The sequence below is a fragment of the Equus caballus genome, chromosome 13, assembly GCF_041296265.1.
Source record: "Equus caballus isolate H_3958 breed thoroughbred chromosome 13, TB-T2T, whole genome shotgun sequence".
Classification (NCBI taxonomy): domain Eukaryota; kingdom Metazoa; phylum Chordata; class Mammalia; order Perissodactyla; family Equidae; genus Equus; species Equus caballus.
Genome location: NC_091696.1, coordinates 28,797,188 through 28,817,784, shown reverse-complemented (window position 1 = coordinate 28,817,784; position 20,597 = coordinate 28,797,188). Strand labels below are relative to the sequence as shown.

The window sequence follows — 20,597 nt, the reverse complement described above, 5'->3', positions numbered from 1 at the left end:
GATGGATGAGGGGATAAGGAAGGACTGAGGCACCTGCGTTATGGAGACAACAGTAAAACAAACAATGACTAGGGAGAAGCACGCACTAAGCAATTTCAAGAAAGCATGAGGCCAGACCACAGTGTGGACTCTATTTCCTGGGGGCTGCTGCGTCCAGACTTATTCATGTACTCTGCATTCAGCTACTTTTCTTCAGTGGTGCAAAACTGTAACATGCTAGGGAAAACTATGTCAACCTATAACTTTCTGTTGTGTTGATGTCATTCTCCTGTTTACTGATCACCTATGACTTGATTTGCTGTGCAGAAACTTGTATTATAACAGAACACACCATTCCTAGCTCAGTGTCAAACAATATAGTGTAAACAGGGTACACTAATTTAACTAAAAATTGTGATGTACCTAAACAGTGTGATATAATTGGGAGTTCAGGAAGCGGGGAGAGGGGAAAGTGAAAGAGTACTAAATCATAGTCTGTTTACCAAATAATGAATAGATTGTGGGAAAATGGTAAAGCATTTCTGTGAAAAGAAATTTGTAGGTAAATACCAAAAGAAACCACTTTAAAATGAGTTGAAAGTGCTTGCCTGTGAAGAGGGTGACTCAGAGACCAGAGGACTGCTATTTTTTATCCTAAGTTTCATAGTACTATCTGATTTTTTAAACTATGTATAACTTTAATAAAATTTAATATCAAGAAAACAAAAAACCTTACCAAATGAGTATACAAGTCTTCTACCAAGTTCATCAGAAATTTTTGTAGCAGTAATCACAACTATTTATGAAACATATTACCAGATCGCATGCTAAGGCCCATACATGTATTGTCCCACTTCCGTACACTTTTCAGGATGCAGTCCTCCTTTTTAGCAGTTAGGACTCTTTTGGGTTCTTGAGATAACTTGAAAAAAGAGACCTTTTGGCTTGAAAATTTTTAAAATTTTATTCTACATGTAGTGTCCGCAATGACCTGAGGCCATTTCCTGGCACAAGCTGGTCATTTCCACAAAAGAAACTGACAGAGATTTTATAAACCCAAACATTAACTGCTATGCTTCTATGATTTTTATGTCCATTGTTATTTAACTTTACCCTCTGGATCAATGTACATATTTATATGGTAATGTTTTTCCTCGGAAAAGTTGTTACTAAATTGATGAATGAAAAAAATATGGATTATTTTTTCATCTTTGCCCAGGACCACCTCCCTTCCATGAACCATGGTGTTTCACAACAATATGGCAGGAGAGGGTGTTCTAGCTCTTGTTCAAGGATGTCATCTCCTTTGATTTGCCTTGACATTGGATTTTTCCTGAAACTTTTGTTCTCAAGTGGATTTGTTCCTATCAGAGGAATGGGTGAAAAATTATAAGAGCAGTTGCAATTAGTTGGAGTAACAGAAGAAAAAATATGTATGTGTATCAAACAAGCTTTTTATACCAAGAGGTGGAAGCAACCCAATGTCCATGGATGGAGGAATGGATAAACAAAACATAGTGTACATCCATAAACTGGAATGTTATTCAGCCTTCTATTAAAAAGGAGGGAAATCCTGTCAAATGCTGCATGTATGAACCTTGAAGGCAGTATGCCACAGACAGTCACAAAAAGACAAGTATTGTGTGACTCCACTTATGTGAGGTATCTGAAGTAGTCAAATTCATAGAAATAGAAAATGAAAAGGTGGTTGCCAGGGGCTGATGGGAAGGAGAAAAGGGAAGTTATTGTTTAATGGGTAGAGAGTTTCAGTTTTGCAAGATGAAAAGTTCTGGAGATCTGGAATATATTTAACACTCCTGAACTGTACACTTAAAAATGGTTAAGATGGTAAATTTTATGTTATGTGTTTTTTACCACAATTTAAAAAGTTTAATCCAGGATGCAGCTTTGTTCAGGTAGGTAGATCTCAAAGAAGGAATCCAGAAGGGTCGATCCACAGATACTCAGTTCCTTCTTGTAAATTGATCACTCAAGTAAGTTTTTGCTACTAGCCTAGCAAGGAATAAGCGATGGGACAAGAGGTAAAAGGTATTGCTCAAATGGAGGTCTCTCCACGTGGAAATTTGAGGAATAGGGAGTAATTCCTGCAAACTTACTAGACAGACACACACACATAATTCAAATATCTGTGTGTATATAGAGAGAGAAATTTAAAATTAGTGTTATTAAGGAGTAAATGTTGATATTGTTCAAATATAATGGTAAAAGCAAGATAATTGCATATATTGGTAACAAAAATTTAAATACCAAAGAAAAAAGTGATTTCTAAAATGTAAATAAAGCAAGTAAATAAAGGTAATCAGAAGTTTAAACTTGTAAATATATTTCTCTATTTAAATGTAAAGTCATGTTTGCAGTTTTCATTTCTAGTTATTAAAGAAAATATTTCAGGGACTGATGGTGGAAGTGTAAGTTGGTGTAACTTTTTTGCACAATGTTTTGCTCAGGAACACAATAGTTTTTAAGATGCTTATGCCACTAGATCATTTCTCTCTTTGTAGTTTATCCTATGGAAATAATGTAATATGCAGACAGACGTTTTGCACAATATGTTCATTGAATGCTTTATAATCATGAGAAGTAGAAACAGCCTAATATTCACCAACAAGGTAAGGTTAATTATAGTTGTTCAGTTAATTTATAGTATTTCTATAAAATATAAAATGTTATGTAACGTTTCAGATCAAATTTAAAAACGTTTTAACAAAGTGTACTGATGTTTGTGGAAGAAAAAAAGCTTTATGTAAATGCATGCTATTTCAAAACCCTTGAGCCTTGAAGAGAGAATTCCAGCTAGCAGAATGTCTTGTATGTACATGTACTTATACTTTGATATTAAACTACTACATAATTATTCTTAATACAATTATTTCTCACAACGGTCCTATGAATTGGCTACCATAATCATCTCCATTTTACAAATAAGGGAATTGAGAGTCCAAGGTTAAGTGATTCACCCAGAGTCACACAGCCTGTTAATAGCAGAACAGGTTTGTCTGACTCCATAGCCCACGCTTCTAGCCCTGTGGTCTGTGTGTCTGTCAGGAAGCTAGCATGGTGGGTAGATTTTTCCTTTGTGTAAATTAACATACTTAGAATTATTTTAAAGCTGCTATGAGATAATCTTATTTTTCTTGAAGATGCCAAACTTTTTGCTATATCCCATAGGCCCCTTCATACTGCCCTCAACCAACTCTGGAAGCCAACTGGATTTTTAAGTCTGTGGGTTGCAGCTTATATAGGTTTGTTTGTTGAAGTAAAATGTGCTTCCCAGAGTTTTATAACCATCAAACACGGTACAATTTAAAATGTTTGAATAGATTTATTATACCAATAGGCTATTAGGAAATGCTCATATAATCTAATATTAGAAAATTAATAGGCAAAATATATTTCCTTGACCAAGCTTGAATTAAGAGGGGAAAAAAAGAGAAACAAGAATCCAGTGGTCTTACATATATTTGTAAGCGAAAGAACATTTGTCAATGGTATGTGTAAGCAAGCACATCAACAAATTCTTCCTCAGAGTAAGGGAAATACCAGGGAAACTTTTATGGTGCTATTCACTTCCTCTCTTTACTAATTTTATATTCCTGAACGTTTTAGTTATGATATTAGGACCTCGGTAGATTTTCCATGAGGAAAGAGATTGTTTGCAGGAAAATTAAATTTGGTTGAGGGGGAAAGAGTTGAATTGGGAAGACATAAAAGTTCATTATTAATTAATTTAAATATGACTGATGAACTTTATATGGCATTCTTTTTTTTGCTGCTGTCGTTATAAAAGTAAAATTTGGTCACTAAAGAAAATTTACAAAATACAACAAAGTAGAAGTCTAGGGGGAAAAGTACCCTTATTAAACTCTTCCCCAGAATTCAGAAACAATTTATATTTTAAAATTTGTGGTATTTATTTTCTTTTTAAAAATAATTTATCCTTTTTCTGATTACTTAGTTATACATGTTCTGTGTAGAAACATAGAAAAATACATAAAAGTTTAATAAGGAAAATAAAAATTACTTGTCATCCCACTACACAAATCTTTTATTATTATTATTATTGAGGTGAAATTTGTTACAAAATTAACCATTTAAAAATTTTTTAGGGGCCGGCCCGGTGGCACAGCGGTTAAGTTTGCACGTTCTGCTTCGGTGGCCTGGGGTTCGCCAAACAAAAACAAAAATTTTTTTAAATTTTTTCAAGTTTTATTGAAATATAACTGACATACATCATTGTGTAAGTTTAAGGTGTACAACATAATGGTTTGACTTACATATATTGTTAAATGATTACTGCAATAAATTAGCATCCATCATCTCATATAGATACAATAAAAAGAAAAAATTTTTTCCTTGTGATGAAAACTCTTAGGATTTACTCTCCCAACAACTTTCATATATATCATACAGCAGTGTTAGCTATAGTCTTCATGTTGTACATTACATCCCTGGTACTTACTTGTCTTATAACTGGAAGTTTGTACCTTTTAACCACCTTCCAGTTCTCCCTGCCCCCAGCTCCACCTCTGGTAACCACAAATCTCATCTCTTTTTCTATGAGTTTGGTCGGTTTTTTTGGTGGTGTTTTTTTTTTTTTGAGGAAGATTAGCCCTGAGCTAACTGCTGCCAATCCTCCTCTTTTCGCTGAGGAAGACTGGCCCTGAGCTAACATCCATGCCCATCTTCCTCTACTTTATATATGGGGCGCCTACCACAGCATGGCGTGCCAAGCGGTACCATGTCCGCACCCAGGATCTGAACCGGCGAACCCTGTGTTGCTGAAGTGGAATGTGCACACTTAGCCGCTGCGCCACCGGGCCAGCCCCTGGGTTTTCTTTTAGATTTCAGATATGTGAGATCATACAGTATTTGTCTTTCTCTGTGTGACTTACTTCACATAGCATACTGCCCTCAAAGTCCATCCATGTTGTTGCAAATGGCAGGATTTCCTCATTTTTTATGACTGAATAATATTCCTTTGTATATATGTACACAACTTCTTTATCCATTCATCCATGATGGACACTTAGGTTGTTTCCATGTCTTCATTGTTCTAAATGCTGCTGCTATGAACATGGGGGTGCAGATATCTTTTCGAGTTAGGGTTTTCTTTTGCTTTGGATATAATCCCAGAAGTTGAATTGCTGGATCATATGGTAATTATATTTTTAATTTTTTTGAGGAACCTCCCTACTGTTTTCCATAGTGGCTGCACCAGTTTACAATCCTACCAGCAGTACACAAGGGGTCCCTTTTCTCCACGTCCTAACTAGCATTTGTTATCTCTTGTATTTTTGATGATAACAATTCTAACTGTGAAGTGATATCTCATTGTGGTTTTGATTTGTATTTCCCTTTTGACTAGTGATGTTGAGCATCTTTTCATGTACATGTTGGCTATTTGTATATTTTCTTTGGAAAATGCCTATTCAGGTCTTTTGCCCATTTTTTAATTGGATTATTTGGAGGATTTTTTTGCTATTGAGTTGAGTTCTTTATATATTTTGGATATGAACCCCTTATCAGACATACAGTTTGCAAATATTTTTTTCTTATTCTGTAGGTTGTCTTTTCACTTTGTTGATTGTATCCTTTGCTGTTCAGAAGCTTTTTAGTTTGATGCAGTCCACTTGTTTATTTTTTATTTTGTTGCTTGTGCTTTAGGTGTCATATCCAAAACATCATTGTCAAAACCCATGTCCAGGAACTTTTTTCCTATGTTTTCTTCTAGGAGTTTCATGGTTTCAGGTCTTACACTTAAGTCTTTAATCCATTTAGAGTTAATTTTTATGAGTGGTGTAAGATAAGGGTCTAGTTTCATTCTTTCACATGTAAATATCCAGTTTTCCTAGCACCATTTATTGAAGAGTCTGTCTTTTCTCTATTGAATATTCTTGGCTCCCTTATCAAATATTAGTTAACCGTTTATGCTTGGGTTTATTTCTGGGCTCTGAATTCTGTTCCATTGATCTGTTTACCAATACCATATTGTTTTGATTACTATAGCTTTATAGTACAGCTTGAAATCGGGAAGTATGATGTCTCCCACTTTGTTCTACTTTCTCAGGATTGCTTTTGCTATTCAGGGTCTTTTGTGGTTCCATATAAAATTTAGGATTCTTTTTTCTACTTCTGTAAAAAATACCATTGGATGTTGATATGGATTGCATTGAATCTATAGGTCACTTTTGGTAATATTGACATTTTCACAATATTAATTATTCCAATCCATGAACACAGGATACCTTTCCATTTATTTGTGTCTTTGATTTCTTTAATCAGTGTCTTGTAGTTTTCAGAGTAGAGATCTTTTACCTCCTTGGTTAAGTTTATTCCTAAATATTTTATTGTTTTTGGTGCTATTGGAAGTGGGATCATTTTCTTTATTTCTTTTTCAGATAATTTATTGTTAGTATTTAGAAACACTACTGATTTTTGTATTTTAATTTTGTGTCCTGCAGCTTTACTGAAATCATTGATTAGCTCTAACAGTTTTTTGCTGGAGTCTTTAGGATTTTTTATATATAAAATCACGTCACCTGCAAAGAGAGAGTTTTATATCTTCCTGTCCAAATCTGATACCTTACATTTCTTTTTCTTGCCTGATTGCTCTTGCAAGGATTTCCAGTACTGTGTTGAATAGGAGTGATGAGAGTGGGTACCTTTGTCTTGTTCCTAATCTTAGAAGAAAAGCTTTCAACCTTTACCATTGAGTAAAATGTTAGCTGTGGGCTTATCATATATGGCCTTTATTATGTTGAGGTACATTTCTTCTATACCTAATGTGTTAAAGAGTTTTCATCATGAACAGATCTTGAATTTTGTCAACTGCTTTTTCTGCATCTATTGAGATTACATGATTTTTTTCTTTCATTCTGTTAATGTGATGTATCTCATTGGTTAATTTGCATATGTTGAACCATCCTTGCAGCCCAGGGATAAATCCCACTTGATCATAGTGAATGATCCTTTTAATGTGCTGCTGAATTTGGTTTGGTAGTATTTTATTGACAATTTTTGCATCTTTATTCATCAAGGATATTGACCTGTAGTTTTCTTTTTTGGTAGTGTTCTTTTCTGGCTTTGGTATCAGAATAATGCTGGCCTCATAAAATGAGTTTGGGAGTATTCCTTCCTCTAATTTTTTGAAAGAGTTTGAGAAGGATTGGTGCATAATTAACCATTTTAAAGTGTACATTCAGTGGCATTTAGTACACTTGCGATGTGTACAACCATCACCTCTACCTAGTTCCAAGACGTTGTCTTTATCCCCAAAGAGATACCCTACCCATTAAGCAGTCACTCCTCACTGCCCCCTCCCCAGCCCCTGCCAACCACTAATCTTTCTGTTTCTATGGATTTGCCTGTTCTGGAATTCTCATAAACAGAATCATAAAATGTGTATCCTCTTGTGTCTGGTTTCTTTCACTTGGCATAATGGTTTCAAGGTTCATCCATATTGTAGCATAGATCAGTACTTCATTCCTTTTATGGCTGAATAATACTCCATTGTATGGATATATACCATGTTTTGTTTATCCATTCATCAGTTGATGGGTATTGAATTGTTTCCATGTTTTGGCTGTTATGTATAGTGCTGCTATGAACAAGTACTTGTACTTGCTTGAATACCTGTTCTCAAATCTTTTAAGTATATACCTATGAGTGGAATTGCTGGGGTCATAGGTTAATTCTATGTTTAACTTTTTGAGGAACCACCAAATTGTTTTCCACAGTAGCTGCATCATTTTACCCACCAGCAATGTGCAAGGGTTCCAGTATCTCCACATCCTCACCAACATTTCTTTTGCTTTCTTTTTCAAATAGTATAGCCATGGAATCTTTTTAAAATGTAATTTAGTAGAAGGTATACTATTTATTTATTTGAGGTTTATTGACATATTTGTTTCGGGTGTACAATGTAATGATTCGGTATTTGTATATATTGCAAAATGACCCCCACAATAAGTCCAGTTAACATCTGTCACTGTAAATAGTTAGGAAAAATTTTTTTCTTATGAGAACTTTCAAGATACACTCTCTTAGCTACTTTCAAATATGTAATACAGTATTACTAACTATAGTCACAATGCTGTACATTACATCCCTATGAGTTACTCACTTTATAACTGGAAATTTGTGCCTTCACTGATTTCACCCACCCCCACCTCAGGCACCACCAATCTGTTCTCTATATCCGTGAGCTCAATTTTTTGTTGTTGTTGTTGTTGTTTTAGATCCCACATATATATGACATCATGTGGTATTTATCTGTTTCTGTCTGACTTATTTCACTTAGCATAATGCCCTCGAGATTCATCCATATTGTCACAAATGGCCAGATTCATTCTTTTTTATGGCTGAATAATATTCCATTGTATATATACCACATTTTCCTTATCCTTTCAGCCATTGATGGACACTTAGGTTGTTTCCGTGTCTTCGCTATTGTAAGTAATGCTGCAGTGCACATGGGGGTGCATATAACTTTTTGAATTAGTGTTTTCATTTTCTTCAGGTAAATACCCACAAGTGGAATTGCTGGATCATATAGTAGTTCTACTTTTAATTTTTTGAGGAATTTTTTGTTTTCCATATTGACTGCATCAGTTTACATTCCCACCTGAAACAAGGATTCCCTTTTCTCCCCATCTTTGCCAACACTCCTTATTTCTTGTCTTTTGATAACAGCCATTCTGGCAGGTGTGAGGTGATATCTCATTGTGGTTTGATGTGCATTTTCCTGATGACTAGTGATGTTGAGCACCTTTTCATGAACCTGTTGGCCATCTGTATGTCTTCTTTGGAAAAATATCTATTCAGATCCTCTGCCCTTTTTTTTTTTTGAGGAGATTAGCTCTAACATCTCTTGCCAATCTTCCTTTTTGCTGAGGACACCTGCCACAGCATGGCTTGAGAAGCAGTGTGTATGTCCACACCTGGGATCTGAACCGGTGAACCCCAGGTAGCCAAAGTGGAGCACATGAACGTAACCACTATGCTACTGGGCTTGCCCTCCTCTGCCCATTTTTTAATCAGATTATTTTTTTCACTATTGAGTTGTATGTGTTCTTTATATATTTTAGATATTGACCCCTTATCCAGATATATGATTTGCAATATTTTCTCTCATTCAGTAGGTTGTCTTTTATTTTGTTGATGGTTTCCTTTGCTGCGAAGCAGCTTTTTGGTTTGATTTAGTTCCACTTGTTTATTTTTGCTTTTGTTGCCTTTGCTTTTGTGTTGTCAAATCCAAAAAATTGTCGCCAAGACCAATGTCAAGGAGCTTACCACCTCTTTTCTTCCAGGAGTTTTATGGTTTCACATATTACATTCAAGTATTTAATCCATTTTGAGTTTATTTTTGTGTATGGTGTAAGATAGTGGCATAGTTTCTTTCTTTTGCACATGGCTGCCCAGTTTTCCCAACACCATTTATTAAAGAGACTTTCCTTTCCCCATTGTATATTCTTGGCTCCTTTGTTGTAAATTAGTTGACCATATATGGGTGGTTTTATTTCTGGACTCTCTATTCTGTTCCATTGATCTGTGTGTCTGTTTTTATGCCAATACCATACTGTTTTGATTACTCTAGCTTTGTAGTATAGTTTAAAATCAGGGAACATGATGCCTCCAGTTTTGTTCTTTCTCAAGATTGTTTTAGCTATTCAGGGTCTTTTGTGGTTCCATACAAATTTTAGGATTGTTTGTTCTATGTCTATTTAATTATTTTTTAAGTTCTCCTTACTTAATCCCACCCCAGTGTTAAAAATTTGTCTGAACTGTGATTTTTTTTTGAAAGTGGTCGAATTTAGGGAGTTACTGTATTAGAAATTAAAAATGGAGAAATTATTTAAATATGTATTCACTCATTTAAAATGACAATAAACCCATTAGATATTAAAATATTTTTATGAAAAATGCTTTTCCCAAACCCACACACACAAAATAATGAAAAGACTGGCATTGTTTGTCTTGTTGCAGATCTCTTTAGTGTGTGCCGTAACAGAAGACTGTTGAATTCTCACATCAGCTCCTGCATTCGATCTTGCAGTGTCACACATCATGCATGTAGCCTTTGGGAGACTCCTCTATGCACTTATGAGTGAATGAGAGTGAAGGACGCAAATAATGTCTTAGATTTATCCTCAGGGACCTAGGAGACCGAAACTGGAGAGCTATTGGTTTTAAGATTTGTCATTTCTGGCACGATTAGGAGTATTTAGAAACCTTTTAACAATTTCTCATTTATACCTTAGGGAAGTGATGTTGATTGTTTATGCACCCAAATATAAAATATTCAAGGGATATTTGGGTGAAAAATAAACTTTTTTTTTTTAGAAACAAAGACTAAAGAGAAATTCTCTTTTGCATAATCATTTCATTGATGTTACTATACTGAAGCAAAATGAACATCTGTATAAGTGTCTATTACTTTAAGAAAACATTTCTTCTTGCTCAGTTGGTTAATATTTCACCCTATTCCATAAATTACTTGGGGCAGCTCTGGAGATAAGTATAATAGAATTTTGAATATAGAGGGGACAAAGAGAAAGTGGTTACAAACTAAGATAAAGCTAGGAATAAAGTTAGCACATAAAATATATTTCATGTAGCTCTGTGTAACTTTTAGAAGTGGGGGAAAACTACAGTATTTTCAAATGTTCCAACTTGAAAAAAAGATTCACTAAAAGGTTTTAAATTACTCATACCACCTTTAGCAATTTTAAGTACAGTGTCATTCATGAAAGTCTGCTCTTGTTCACCTTTCCAAGGAAAATAATCTTATGTAGTCCCAGGCTACTTGGTTGGGAGTTGACTAGCTAACAGTTATTACATCAACTTTATCAAAGTTTATTGAACTTTATTAATTGTATTTATCAAGGAATTAAGCGATTACTCTGTTGGGTTGAAAATGCTGGAATGGTAATTGCATTTGATAAGGTAATGTGGCCTAAAGGAAAGAGCACAGCACTCTGATCCAGGGGACCAGAGATTTAACTTTGGTTCTGAGCCTGGATTCCTACAAGTCTGGCCGGTCGTGTATTTCTTCCCCAGGGGTGGAGAGGTATGTGGATTGAGGGGAACGGACTAACAGAGTTTAACTTGGGAGATGGAAGCACTGTATACAGTGTTGGGGTGGGTTTTTTTGGTGTTTGTTTATGAAACGTACTTAAATTCTTGTTCCTTACTATTGTTATTTCAGAATTACTATACCAGGATTAGTATATCAGGATTACAGTTAGTATACGAGGATTACTTGGGTGTATGCATTTGTCAAAATTATACAGTTAAAATTTATGCATTTAATGTATGCAAATTTTACCTTAAAAAAACTAAAAATAATCATTGAGTGGTGAGTGGGTAGAGGTGGAGATGAAACAAGAAAGGCACAATTTTCGAAGCTGGGTGATGGGTACATGAGGTTATTACACTGTTCTGTTCCCTTTGTGTATATACATTTGAAGCTTTCCATAAAAAAATGTTGGTTTTTTTCTAAAAGCAACATTCTGGCCCACCCTATTATAAAGTCGGAAGATAATACTTAGAATTCATAAATCAAGAACTAGTAATGTCAGAGTATTATTTAGAAATGTGGGAGTAAATAGAGAAACTGGTTAGAAGGCATCAGTGTTTGCCTCTGGGGATGCGAACTGATTGTGGAGAGGGCTGAAGTAGGCACTCTCTTTTGTTTTATAAGACTTTCTGTGTTATTTGATTTTAAACCTTAATGCATGTATTATTTTGATAAAATGATGTATTCATTCTGTGGACTACTGCTTTGTTTTCAAGGAAAATAGCTACCTGATCCTATGCGAGTAACTAGGCATAGGCCAGTGCTTAGAAGATATAAAAATTCTGTTTACCCATGATAATTTTGGCAGTATGTCCAATTATTTCCATTGCCAAAAGTGGTGATTTACATTTGAATTTCTATTTCATATGAGCAGGGCTAAGACGTTTGATTACATATAGTTTCTCCCTTCTGTACTCTTGCCCTCCTGCAGTATGTTCTTTACACAAAAGTTGACTGATCATAAATAAGCTTATATTACTCTCCTATTTAAAAGCCACGGAATGTCTTCCAATTGCAGTTAGGATAAAATTCAAACTCTTCCTCATGGCCTACAACAAGGCCATAAATAATGTAAATGATTGGACTTGTGCCTCATTCTCATCAGTCTCCCCTCATCACTGTGTCAGCCTTGACGGCTGCCTTTTGCTAGCTTAGAGCTCATTCCTGCCTCAAGACCTTTGTACTTGCCATTCCTCATGAGACTTATTGCTTTTCATCTTCAGGATTTAATTCCTGAAAAAGGCCTTCCCTGACCATCTAGCTAGAGTAGCTCCCTCCACCGCTTCTCCATCTAGAGCGGTGCTGCTGAGTGTGGTCCTCAGACCAGAAGCATGAGCTTCACCCCTGGAGCATTTTGTTTAGTTTTGCTTGCAAATGCAGAGTCTTAAGTTCCACCACAGACCTGCTGCAGTAAAATCTGCATCTTAATAAAATGATTGTATGCACTTTTAAATGTTGAGAAGCTCTGGTGTAGAATAACCTCTCCCCTCAATTTTCCTGTGTATCTGTTAATAGGCTCGTCCATTTCTAAAGGTAACTTAGTCATTTGTTCACCTTTTCATTCTCCCTGTATGGAATATGAGCTCCACAGGGACAACACCTTGTCTGACTTGTTCACTCCCGGACCCCAGGACCTGACCCATACGCGCACCTAGAACATGCTCAAGAAGTATTTGTTGTGTAAAAGAATACATGAAAATGATGGAGATTGTTTTGTGTTCCTTGAAATATATAACTACAATAAAAATCTTCATGGCTCTCACTTGCTTATAAAATTAGGGTTATTCTTGTCTCCCAACATCATCATTATGAAGAGGTTTCACTCTATTTCTTGGACACTGAGTTCTATTAAAGTAGTGTGACTAGTAAACACTTAACGATCCTTGTTTTCAGGTAGTTTGTCTTCAGAACCAAAATCTACATTTCATCGAATGCCTCACTAAAGACTTAAAATCCTGACTGGTTGTTTTCTTTTTGGTGTTTTAAAAGCACTCTTATTCAGAGTTAAAGTTATCTCCTAAGGTTTTTATCCTAAGGAAATTTTAGTTTGATACTTGTATCAAATTTTATTATATCAGAATTTAATAATCATTTTAAAAATAAGAAAAGATTCTGAAAATGTTAAATCAATACAAAATTTGAAGTTAAACTGCAAATAAAAACTGATGGGGCAAACAATGTATCAATTTTTTACTCTTGAGATAGGATCATAGTAAGGACCTGTAACTTCTGATATTGTTCTACGTTTAAAGGTGTTCCCAGGATATGATTCCTAATGCACATCCTGGTGACATTTTCAGAAAGCACCATTTCAGTCTACATACTTTAAATGAAGAAATAGGACAGCTTACATCAGTGGCTTTCAGCTGGGGTGAATTTGCCCCCAGAGAGGGTGCTACTAGCATCTAGTGGGTAGAGGCCAAGGATACTGCTAAGGACCCTGTAATGCACTGAACAGTCCCCGACCACAAAGAATTGCTTAGTCCAGAATGCCAGTGGCGCTGCTGCTGAGACACCCTGGCTTAGACTGAGAGAGCCCTTCCTCTGCAAATACTAACGCCATCAGAAAAAGAATGCTTTGTTCTACCTTTGGGAAAAGAGACTATATGGAAATTGGCAGCTTAGAGATTGAGATGGGTATATTGGCATGACATTCTCAGATAACTTTACATTTTGAAAATAGGAAAGCTCAAATATAGGGTTACTGGTTTTCCTTATTTTACAGATGGGGTCGAGGATTTGGTCTTTTGGGTTCCATTTTTGGAAAGGATGGTGTATTAAACCAGCCAAACAGTGTCTTTGGACTTATATTTTATATACTACAGTTATTACTTGGTAAGTATTTATACAGCAATATAAAAATAAGTTTGTTTTGTTATTTTCCATTTAGTACTTTGGGTCTTTGCCCCGAAGTGTGTCTTTATATTAAATAAAAGCATATGTTAATGACAGAACCACTAGTTTGTAGCACATTTTTTGTGTTGTAAAAACTTGGTTCACTAAGATTTTGAAAATACTAATGCTGAGCTTGGTATCTGTTGGTGTTTAATCAGAGATAGCAGCATCCCATGATGTCCAGAAAAACAGTCCCATTCAGGCAGATTATTATTCCAAACAGTCTTGCCTGGAAAACTTTTTCCTTATTATTTTGTATGCACTGTAGCTATTTTAAAATATTATGCATTGAGTAAACATTAATGGTAAATGATATTCATAATTCCATTTCCTGTACATGTCCACTATTTCCATTGTCTTCTGCTTTTTTCACTTAATTTTATGTGAACTGTTGTCTATCTTGTTTTGTTATTATTGACATCAAGGTTTCAAATTTCTTATGTTCTAAATAACACTGCGGTGATCAACTTTGTTTAAAAAGTCCCCCTTAGACACACCCATCCCTCTTTGAATTATTTATGCAAAATAAATTTCCAAATATGGGCTGAATGAGTCAAAAAACATAGTTATATGGATTTTAATAGGTATTACCAAACTGCTTTTCCCTCAGTTGTCATGTTTCCTTGAAGCTTCATCCATCCTCATTTTTAAAAAGTGTTTTCTGTAAAATTTCTAATTCAATAGTTAGATATTAGTAGCTGTTATTTTAATTTTACTGTATTTTAATTTCTTTTTATTGCCAATTTACTTATTGGGATCTTGATAATAGTCCATTTTCATATTGGTTACAAACATTTTACCCATTCTTTATCCCTTTCTATGTTAGTTTTGTGAATTTTGAGTGTACAAAAGTTTTTATAATTTTAGAGTTAAATCCCTCCATTTTTGCCCTTGCATTCAATTGTTAATATTTTACCCTATTATCTGCCAGCTCTTCCGTGCTCTCTTGTCTAGCTGAAGTTGATTTGTCATGAGGTAAATTGTGAATCTAAATTTATCTCAGTATCCTATCAAGTTTGTCCAATTCCATATCTATATATTCTGCAGAAATACAAAAATATACACAAGGATATTCATACCAGTAAAGTTCAGAATTGCAAAAAATTGGAAGTAGCTTATCAAGACATAATGGTTGACCAAATTAGGTTACATCCATACTAGAGAACACTGTGTAGCTATTACAGGAAAACGTAGGTCTACATGTATATCCTGGAAAGGGCAAGACATAGCTTAGTGAAAGCAGCAAATTGTGGGGTACTAGGTACAGGCTGACTAATGTTTATATATATGCATAGAATGCACAGAAAAGGGTCTGGTGCTCGGGGGCCAGGGGTGAGACTTGAACTTTTTGTTCCATTTGTTTTGTTTGGATTTCTAAAGAAGAATATAAAGTATAAGCCCAAATTAAAATAGCCTAAGAAACACTTTTGACTCTTAATTTTTAGAGATAGAGGTGGAACAAGTTTCTATTTATAATATTTGATTTGTTAATTTCATCATTACACATTTTAAATCAGATGTATTTTTTCTATTAACATTTTATGCATTCACATGCATTTTTAATGTCAGTGTCTACCATTGGAGGCACATTTGAACTTATCTAACAGAGTTTTCCAGCTCATATCATCTTCACTCCCTTCTAAGTTGTTTGAGAATACAGCATTTTTACTTTTAAGTTTTCCATAGATAATACATTCACGTGGTTCAAAGGTAAAAAAATGTAAAATGCTATACAGTGAAGTCTGTTTCACCCTTGTCCCCACTGCCTCTCATCCCCAACTGAGAGCTTGTTGTAGAGTTTCTTTAGGCATATACAAGAAAATACAAATATATAATCTTAATTTGCCTCATTTTTTAAATTATAAAAGGCAGATGCTATACACTCTGTTCTACATACTTACTTTTCTTCTTTTTTTTTTTTTACTTAACTGATATATCTTGGTGATCTTTCCATACCAGTACATGAAGTGTCTTCATTCTTTTTAACAGCTGCAAAATATTCCATTGCTTGGTTGTACTATCATTTATTTAGAATTATTGCACATTTTAAATTCCATTGGGAATTTTATCCCAAGCTACCAGTTACACTACATTAAGACTGGTTTAGTATAATAGTATTTAACTAATAGCCAGTATTTATCAAGCATTCTAAGTGCTTTATACCTATTAGCTCTTTTAATATGCAGTCTTAGGAGGTAGAAATTATTATTATCCCAGTTTTACAGTTAAGGAAAAGACTGGCACAGAGAAAAATAACTTGTCCATATCGTTTTGAAACTAACATTCTTACACAGAATTTAAGGTGACAGCATTAATTTTTGAGGTTTTGATGTTTAGCATAGGTAAAGTCAGCACACTTTTTTAGGAAAGGACCGGATAGAAAATAATGTAGGCTTTGCTGGCTGTCACAACTACTCAACTCTACCATTTAGTGCGAAAGCAGCCACAGACATTACATAAATGAATGAACGTGGCTGGGTTCCAGTATATCTTTATTTACGAAAGCAAGTGGCCACTCAGATTTGCAAGTCCCTAGCATAAGTAGTCCAACAGCATTTCAGTCTTGAAAAGCCTTGTTAAAGCATCATACTGTAGTACTGACTGGTCCTGTGGGCAAGTCGGGCTCCTGTGGCTAGGCTGCAACCCACAGGCAACTCCTCATTCAGCAGGCTCCTTAACCTCTTCAAACCTACTACCACCTATTCTTATTTTTTCCTGATTCTGTTATCCTTATCCATTAGTTGTTGGGTGGGAAGGTAGTATAATATGTTCTGCTGTCTCCTCTGTTCTTGAAAATAAATGCACATGTTCTCAATACTGTTGGCTACAGGAGATTACAAAACAATATGTGTGAAGAGGTCGGATAGCATCAAGAGTTCAGGCAAGTTTTTGTCTTGAGAGCCCAAGCTTAGCACACATAACTGCCTTTTTTCTTGATCTGGTTTGACCCACATGTGGCCAACTGGCCAAATGTGGTTTCCCTTATGCTCTAGGGTGAGCTCTTTCTGAATTGTTTATCATGATCTTTTTTTTCCTTCTTCAGCAGCATATTGGTGTAATCATCTCCCATTATGGATTTTTGATAAATTTGATCTAAATGTAGGAAAACAAAAAACTGTCCACAGAGAGGGAACCTATATGAAAAGGCCAAGGGAGGTTCTCACCAAATGTGTCCTGGCTTGGAAGAGAAAGTTGTGTTCCTCACATTCCTTTATTCATTAGGAGAGGTGGGGCTGTCGATTTTAGAAATCAGCTTCATTGCATAATGTGTTTGCAAGATTGTATATTTTCTTTGCGGGCCTTAACTGAAGCTAGTTTATGAAATAAGTAGTATTTCATCTAGAATATTGACAAGTCAAAAATATTGCAGCTATAAACTGGTATCCTGTGTGCACAGTTAACCTGCGTAATCTTAACAAAACAGACCAGTAGTTTTTTTCCTCAAGTTTCCTAGTGTTTTGTATTAAGATCAGTATTCTAACACTGCAGCAAATCACAAAATGTTATCCGTTTAACTCAGAAACTCTCTCTCTAGTGTTAAGGTCCGATTGAACTGAGTGTCTTTCTCTTGCAGGCATGACAGCAAGTGCAGTCGCAGCTTTAATCCTCATGACGTCCTCCATCGTGTCTGTCGTCGGGTCTTTGTACCTGGCCTACATTCTGTACTTTGTGCTGAAGGAGTTTTGCATCATCTGCGTCATCACTTACATGCTGAACTTCATTCTTCTTATCATCAACTACAAACGACTAGTTTACTTAAATGAGGCCTGGAAACGGCAACTGCAGCCCAAGCAGGACTGACAGCCTGACGAACTCTTAACTGACAGTTTGAAGTCCCTTTTTCCATTAAGTTTATTTTGCAGAAGTTTTTTTTTATTCTTCACAACAGACACTTTCCCTAAGAATCTTAAACTGATTTTTAAAAATCTTGTAAATTAGAAGGGCCCTAGCTATTTTCTGTGTCAGTCTTCATTTTAAATATGAATACAAAAAAAAGGATATGCCGAGCCAATTAAAGACAAGCTTTAACTTTACTTTGAAGATGTTTCTGAAATAATAAAATGTAGCCCTAGCCCCCTTCCCTCAATTGTAAAGTGAGCAACCATTGCTAGTAATTCTCTAATGTGTATAAATTCAATTTCAGGTATAACAAATGTGATCATGACATGAAAATATTTTAGAATAGATATTGTATTAAATATTGCCATGTTTACACTATGTAATATGTTTTTAGCCAATGGATTTAAACATATAGACTCAACTAGAATCTGTTTATGTGATATTTGTAAATAAAGGTAGAAATATTGGACCCATCCCTGCAGAACTTACTGTATAGATTAGCTGAAGTGTAGCCTTGAAGAACTGTCAGCTCAACACTGACTGAAGAAATAGTGAAAATAGTGACTCCATACAGAGCATCTTGTGAAAAGTACTGACAGCTGTGGGTCCAGCATTGAAGGCAAAAGTAATAGGATGGTTGGTTCCCTTTCATCTCCTTCCTCTGAAAGGAAGAAACTAAGTTTGGACATTCAAGTCAAGCTTGTGTCTAGTCATAAAATTGGATCAATTAGAACCTTACAGAATGAGTCATGTGAACAGACCTTCAAGTCCAAGGCCTTCAGGACACTAAAGATGGGAAAAGGGTAGATTTCTTTGGACAAAAGCTGGAAATATTAATATGGTGTTTTTAGGTAAAGTCTCCTACAACAGTTGAATTTTCACGCAGATATTTTTCCTTAAACATTGGTGCCAGTCAACCCAACAGTATTATGACTTTCCAATACCCAGTGTACGCCCAGTCACTCCAGAGTAGGATGCTCTTGGGTAGCTCCATAGTGTTTTCCCTGTTTCTTTCTGCACTAACTAATCGGATGTCTAGTTTAATTGTTTGAGTCACATATTGGATTTGTAAACTTTAGGGCTGACACACTGCTCAGTTTGCTTCATCAGGAGGAGTACTATAGGTGGAAATATCTGAACGTGAAATACAGTAATGGCATCACTCCTCTTTCTAATAACTGCACAAATGCAGAATTTTTAAAAGTGGTTTGAATAAACTGAAATGAAATTGTGACAGTATGTTTCTTTGGTCACCATCTTATATCAGAATGTTAAAAGTGCCTTCTGTCTTAAATCGCAAACCAAATATTTTGTGTGTTGAACTTGGGCAGAAGTGTCCTTCCTTCCTTTCTTACCCTGAAGTAGAAACTTACATTCTATCGGAAAGGTTCTGTATGGCCATTTTATTCCCTAGATTGAGAAGTGGTAGCAGTGTTTGCTTCCACTTGGATTAATCAGTCTGTTGAAAGCAGACCGGTACCTTTTGAGTGCTTTATTTGCCTTCTTTGTGAAGGTAAGGGACAGGTTCTGCTCTGTAAGCCGTAAGGCGCACCGTCAGCGACTGTTCAGCAGTTTCCAACTAACTGTCATAATTGACGCCCAAGGCAAGTGTAAAATCTGAATTGTAATGAACTCTTAACCAGTGTTAACCAGTTTTGTAAAAGATAGCTTAATTCAGACTTCACCAAGGTTTATGTTTTCCCATGAATGTGAATATTTCAATGCCTGTATTATTATGTATGTATTGTTCTTGTTTCTGAAGTTAAAAGAATAGAAAGCATTGATTGGATGTCTGGTGTTGATGGAGAAACAAGTCCTAATGTTGAAGAAGTGTACAACGAGAGCATCTTGTGGCAGTGCTTCCACTGAAATGGCTTAATAGTTAAGACTTATGTAGTATACACAACACTGGTTGTGCTAAACAAGTTCCTCGTGTCCCAATTTAAAATGGTCTTTCATCATATTTTGTATCAATCAGCAGAGTATAGTTAAAGCTTGTCTTGGTGTTGCATTCTTGCAAATGTCTTCAACTCTTACATGAGAAAACGTAAAAATGTTCAGCCAGACCCTTCAAGTTTTTCGTTTGCTTTCCTAAGCCTTGGGGAAAACACCACTGTTTCAGTTGTACAAAATTTTTTGCCACATTCCTGTGATCCCAGTAGAATTAATATCCGTTTTCTCACTGAGTGATGAACGTGTGCTGCCTGAAGTAACAGCACTGTAGTGCCAGCCTCTCAGTAAGCAACAGAACCCTGGTGGGTGTTATTTGGTGTTTTTGCCCTGGGAGAATTTAGCCTCCCCTCTACATCCTCTATTGCACCCCAGAAGAGGGGGGAAACACTGTCTTATAAAATTTGAGGATTGTTATGACTATTTTAGACTGAATATTTAAACATTGCAACATTACTCGCCACCAACGTTGAAGAACAGATTAGGGAAGAAATTGAATTTCTGTTTTTGGCAGTAATTCCCTGCTTCTTGGTTTTCAAAATGATTTACAACAAATAAAGCCTCTTATTTACTTGATAGTCATATCATTTGAAGAAATAAGAGTTGTGGTTAGATGATGAATTCTAGGGAATCTAGATGGTTTGGAGGATTTCATTTGGTTTTTCATCACAGCTAGTGCTGTCAGTGAGGGTAAACCTCTGGTGAAATAACTCAGGTTTAACAAGCTGTGTGCCAGGAATTACTTTTACTTGATGTATGTAGCCTCTCCTTAAATCCATTACTTTTAAAGATGCTGAAAGCGTTGACTATTTTCATACAAAGAGACAAAGATCTG

The 20,597-nt window shown here is 35.5% G+C and overlaps 1 protein-coding gene across 1 annotated transcript in view; it reads left to right on the top strand.

The window, feature by feature from the left end:
* VKORC1L1 (vitamin K epoxide reductase complex subunit 1 like 1) overlaps nucleotides 1-19,046 on the top strand; it is a 69,298-nt gene extending 50,252 nt beyond the window's left edge. The window contains exons 2-3 of the mRNA XM_023655545.2: nucleotides 13,803-13,912; nucleotides 17,547-19,046. Coding sequence (XP_023511313.1) covers nucleotides 13,803-13,912; nucleotides 17,547-17,773 — 337 coding nt within the window. The 3' untranslated portion in view covers nucleotides 17,774-19,046. The remainder of the gene's footprint in view (nucleotides 1-13,802; nucleotides 13,913-17,546) is intronic.
* Nucleotides 19,047-20,597: the final 1,551 nt, after the last annotated feature.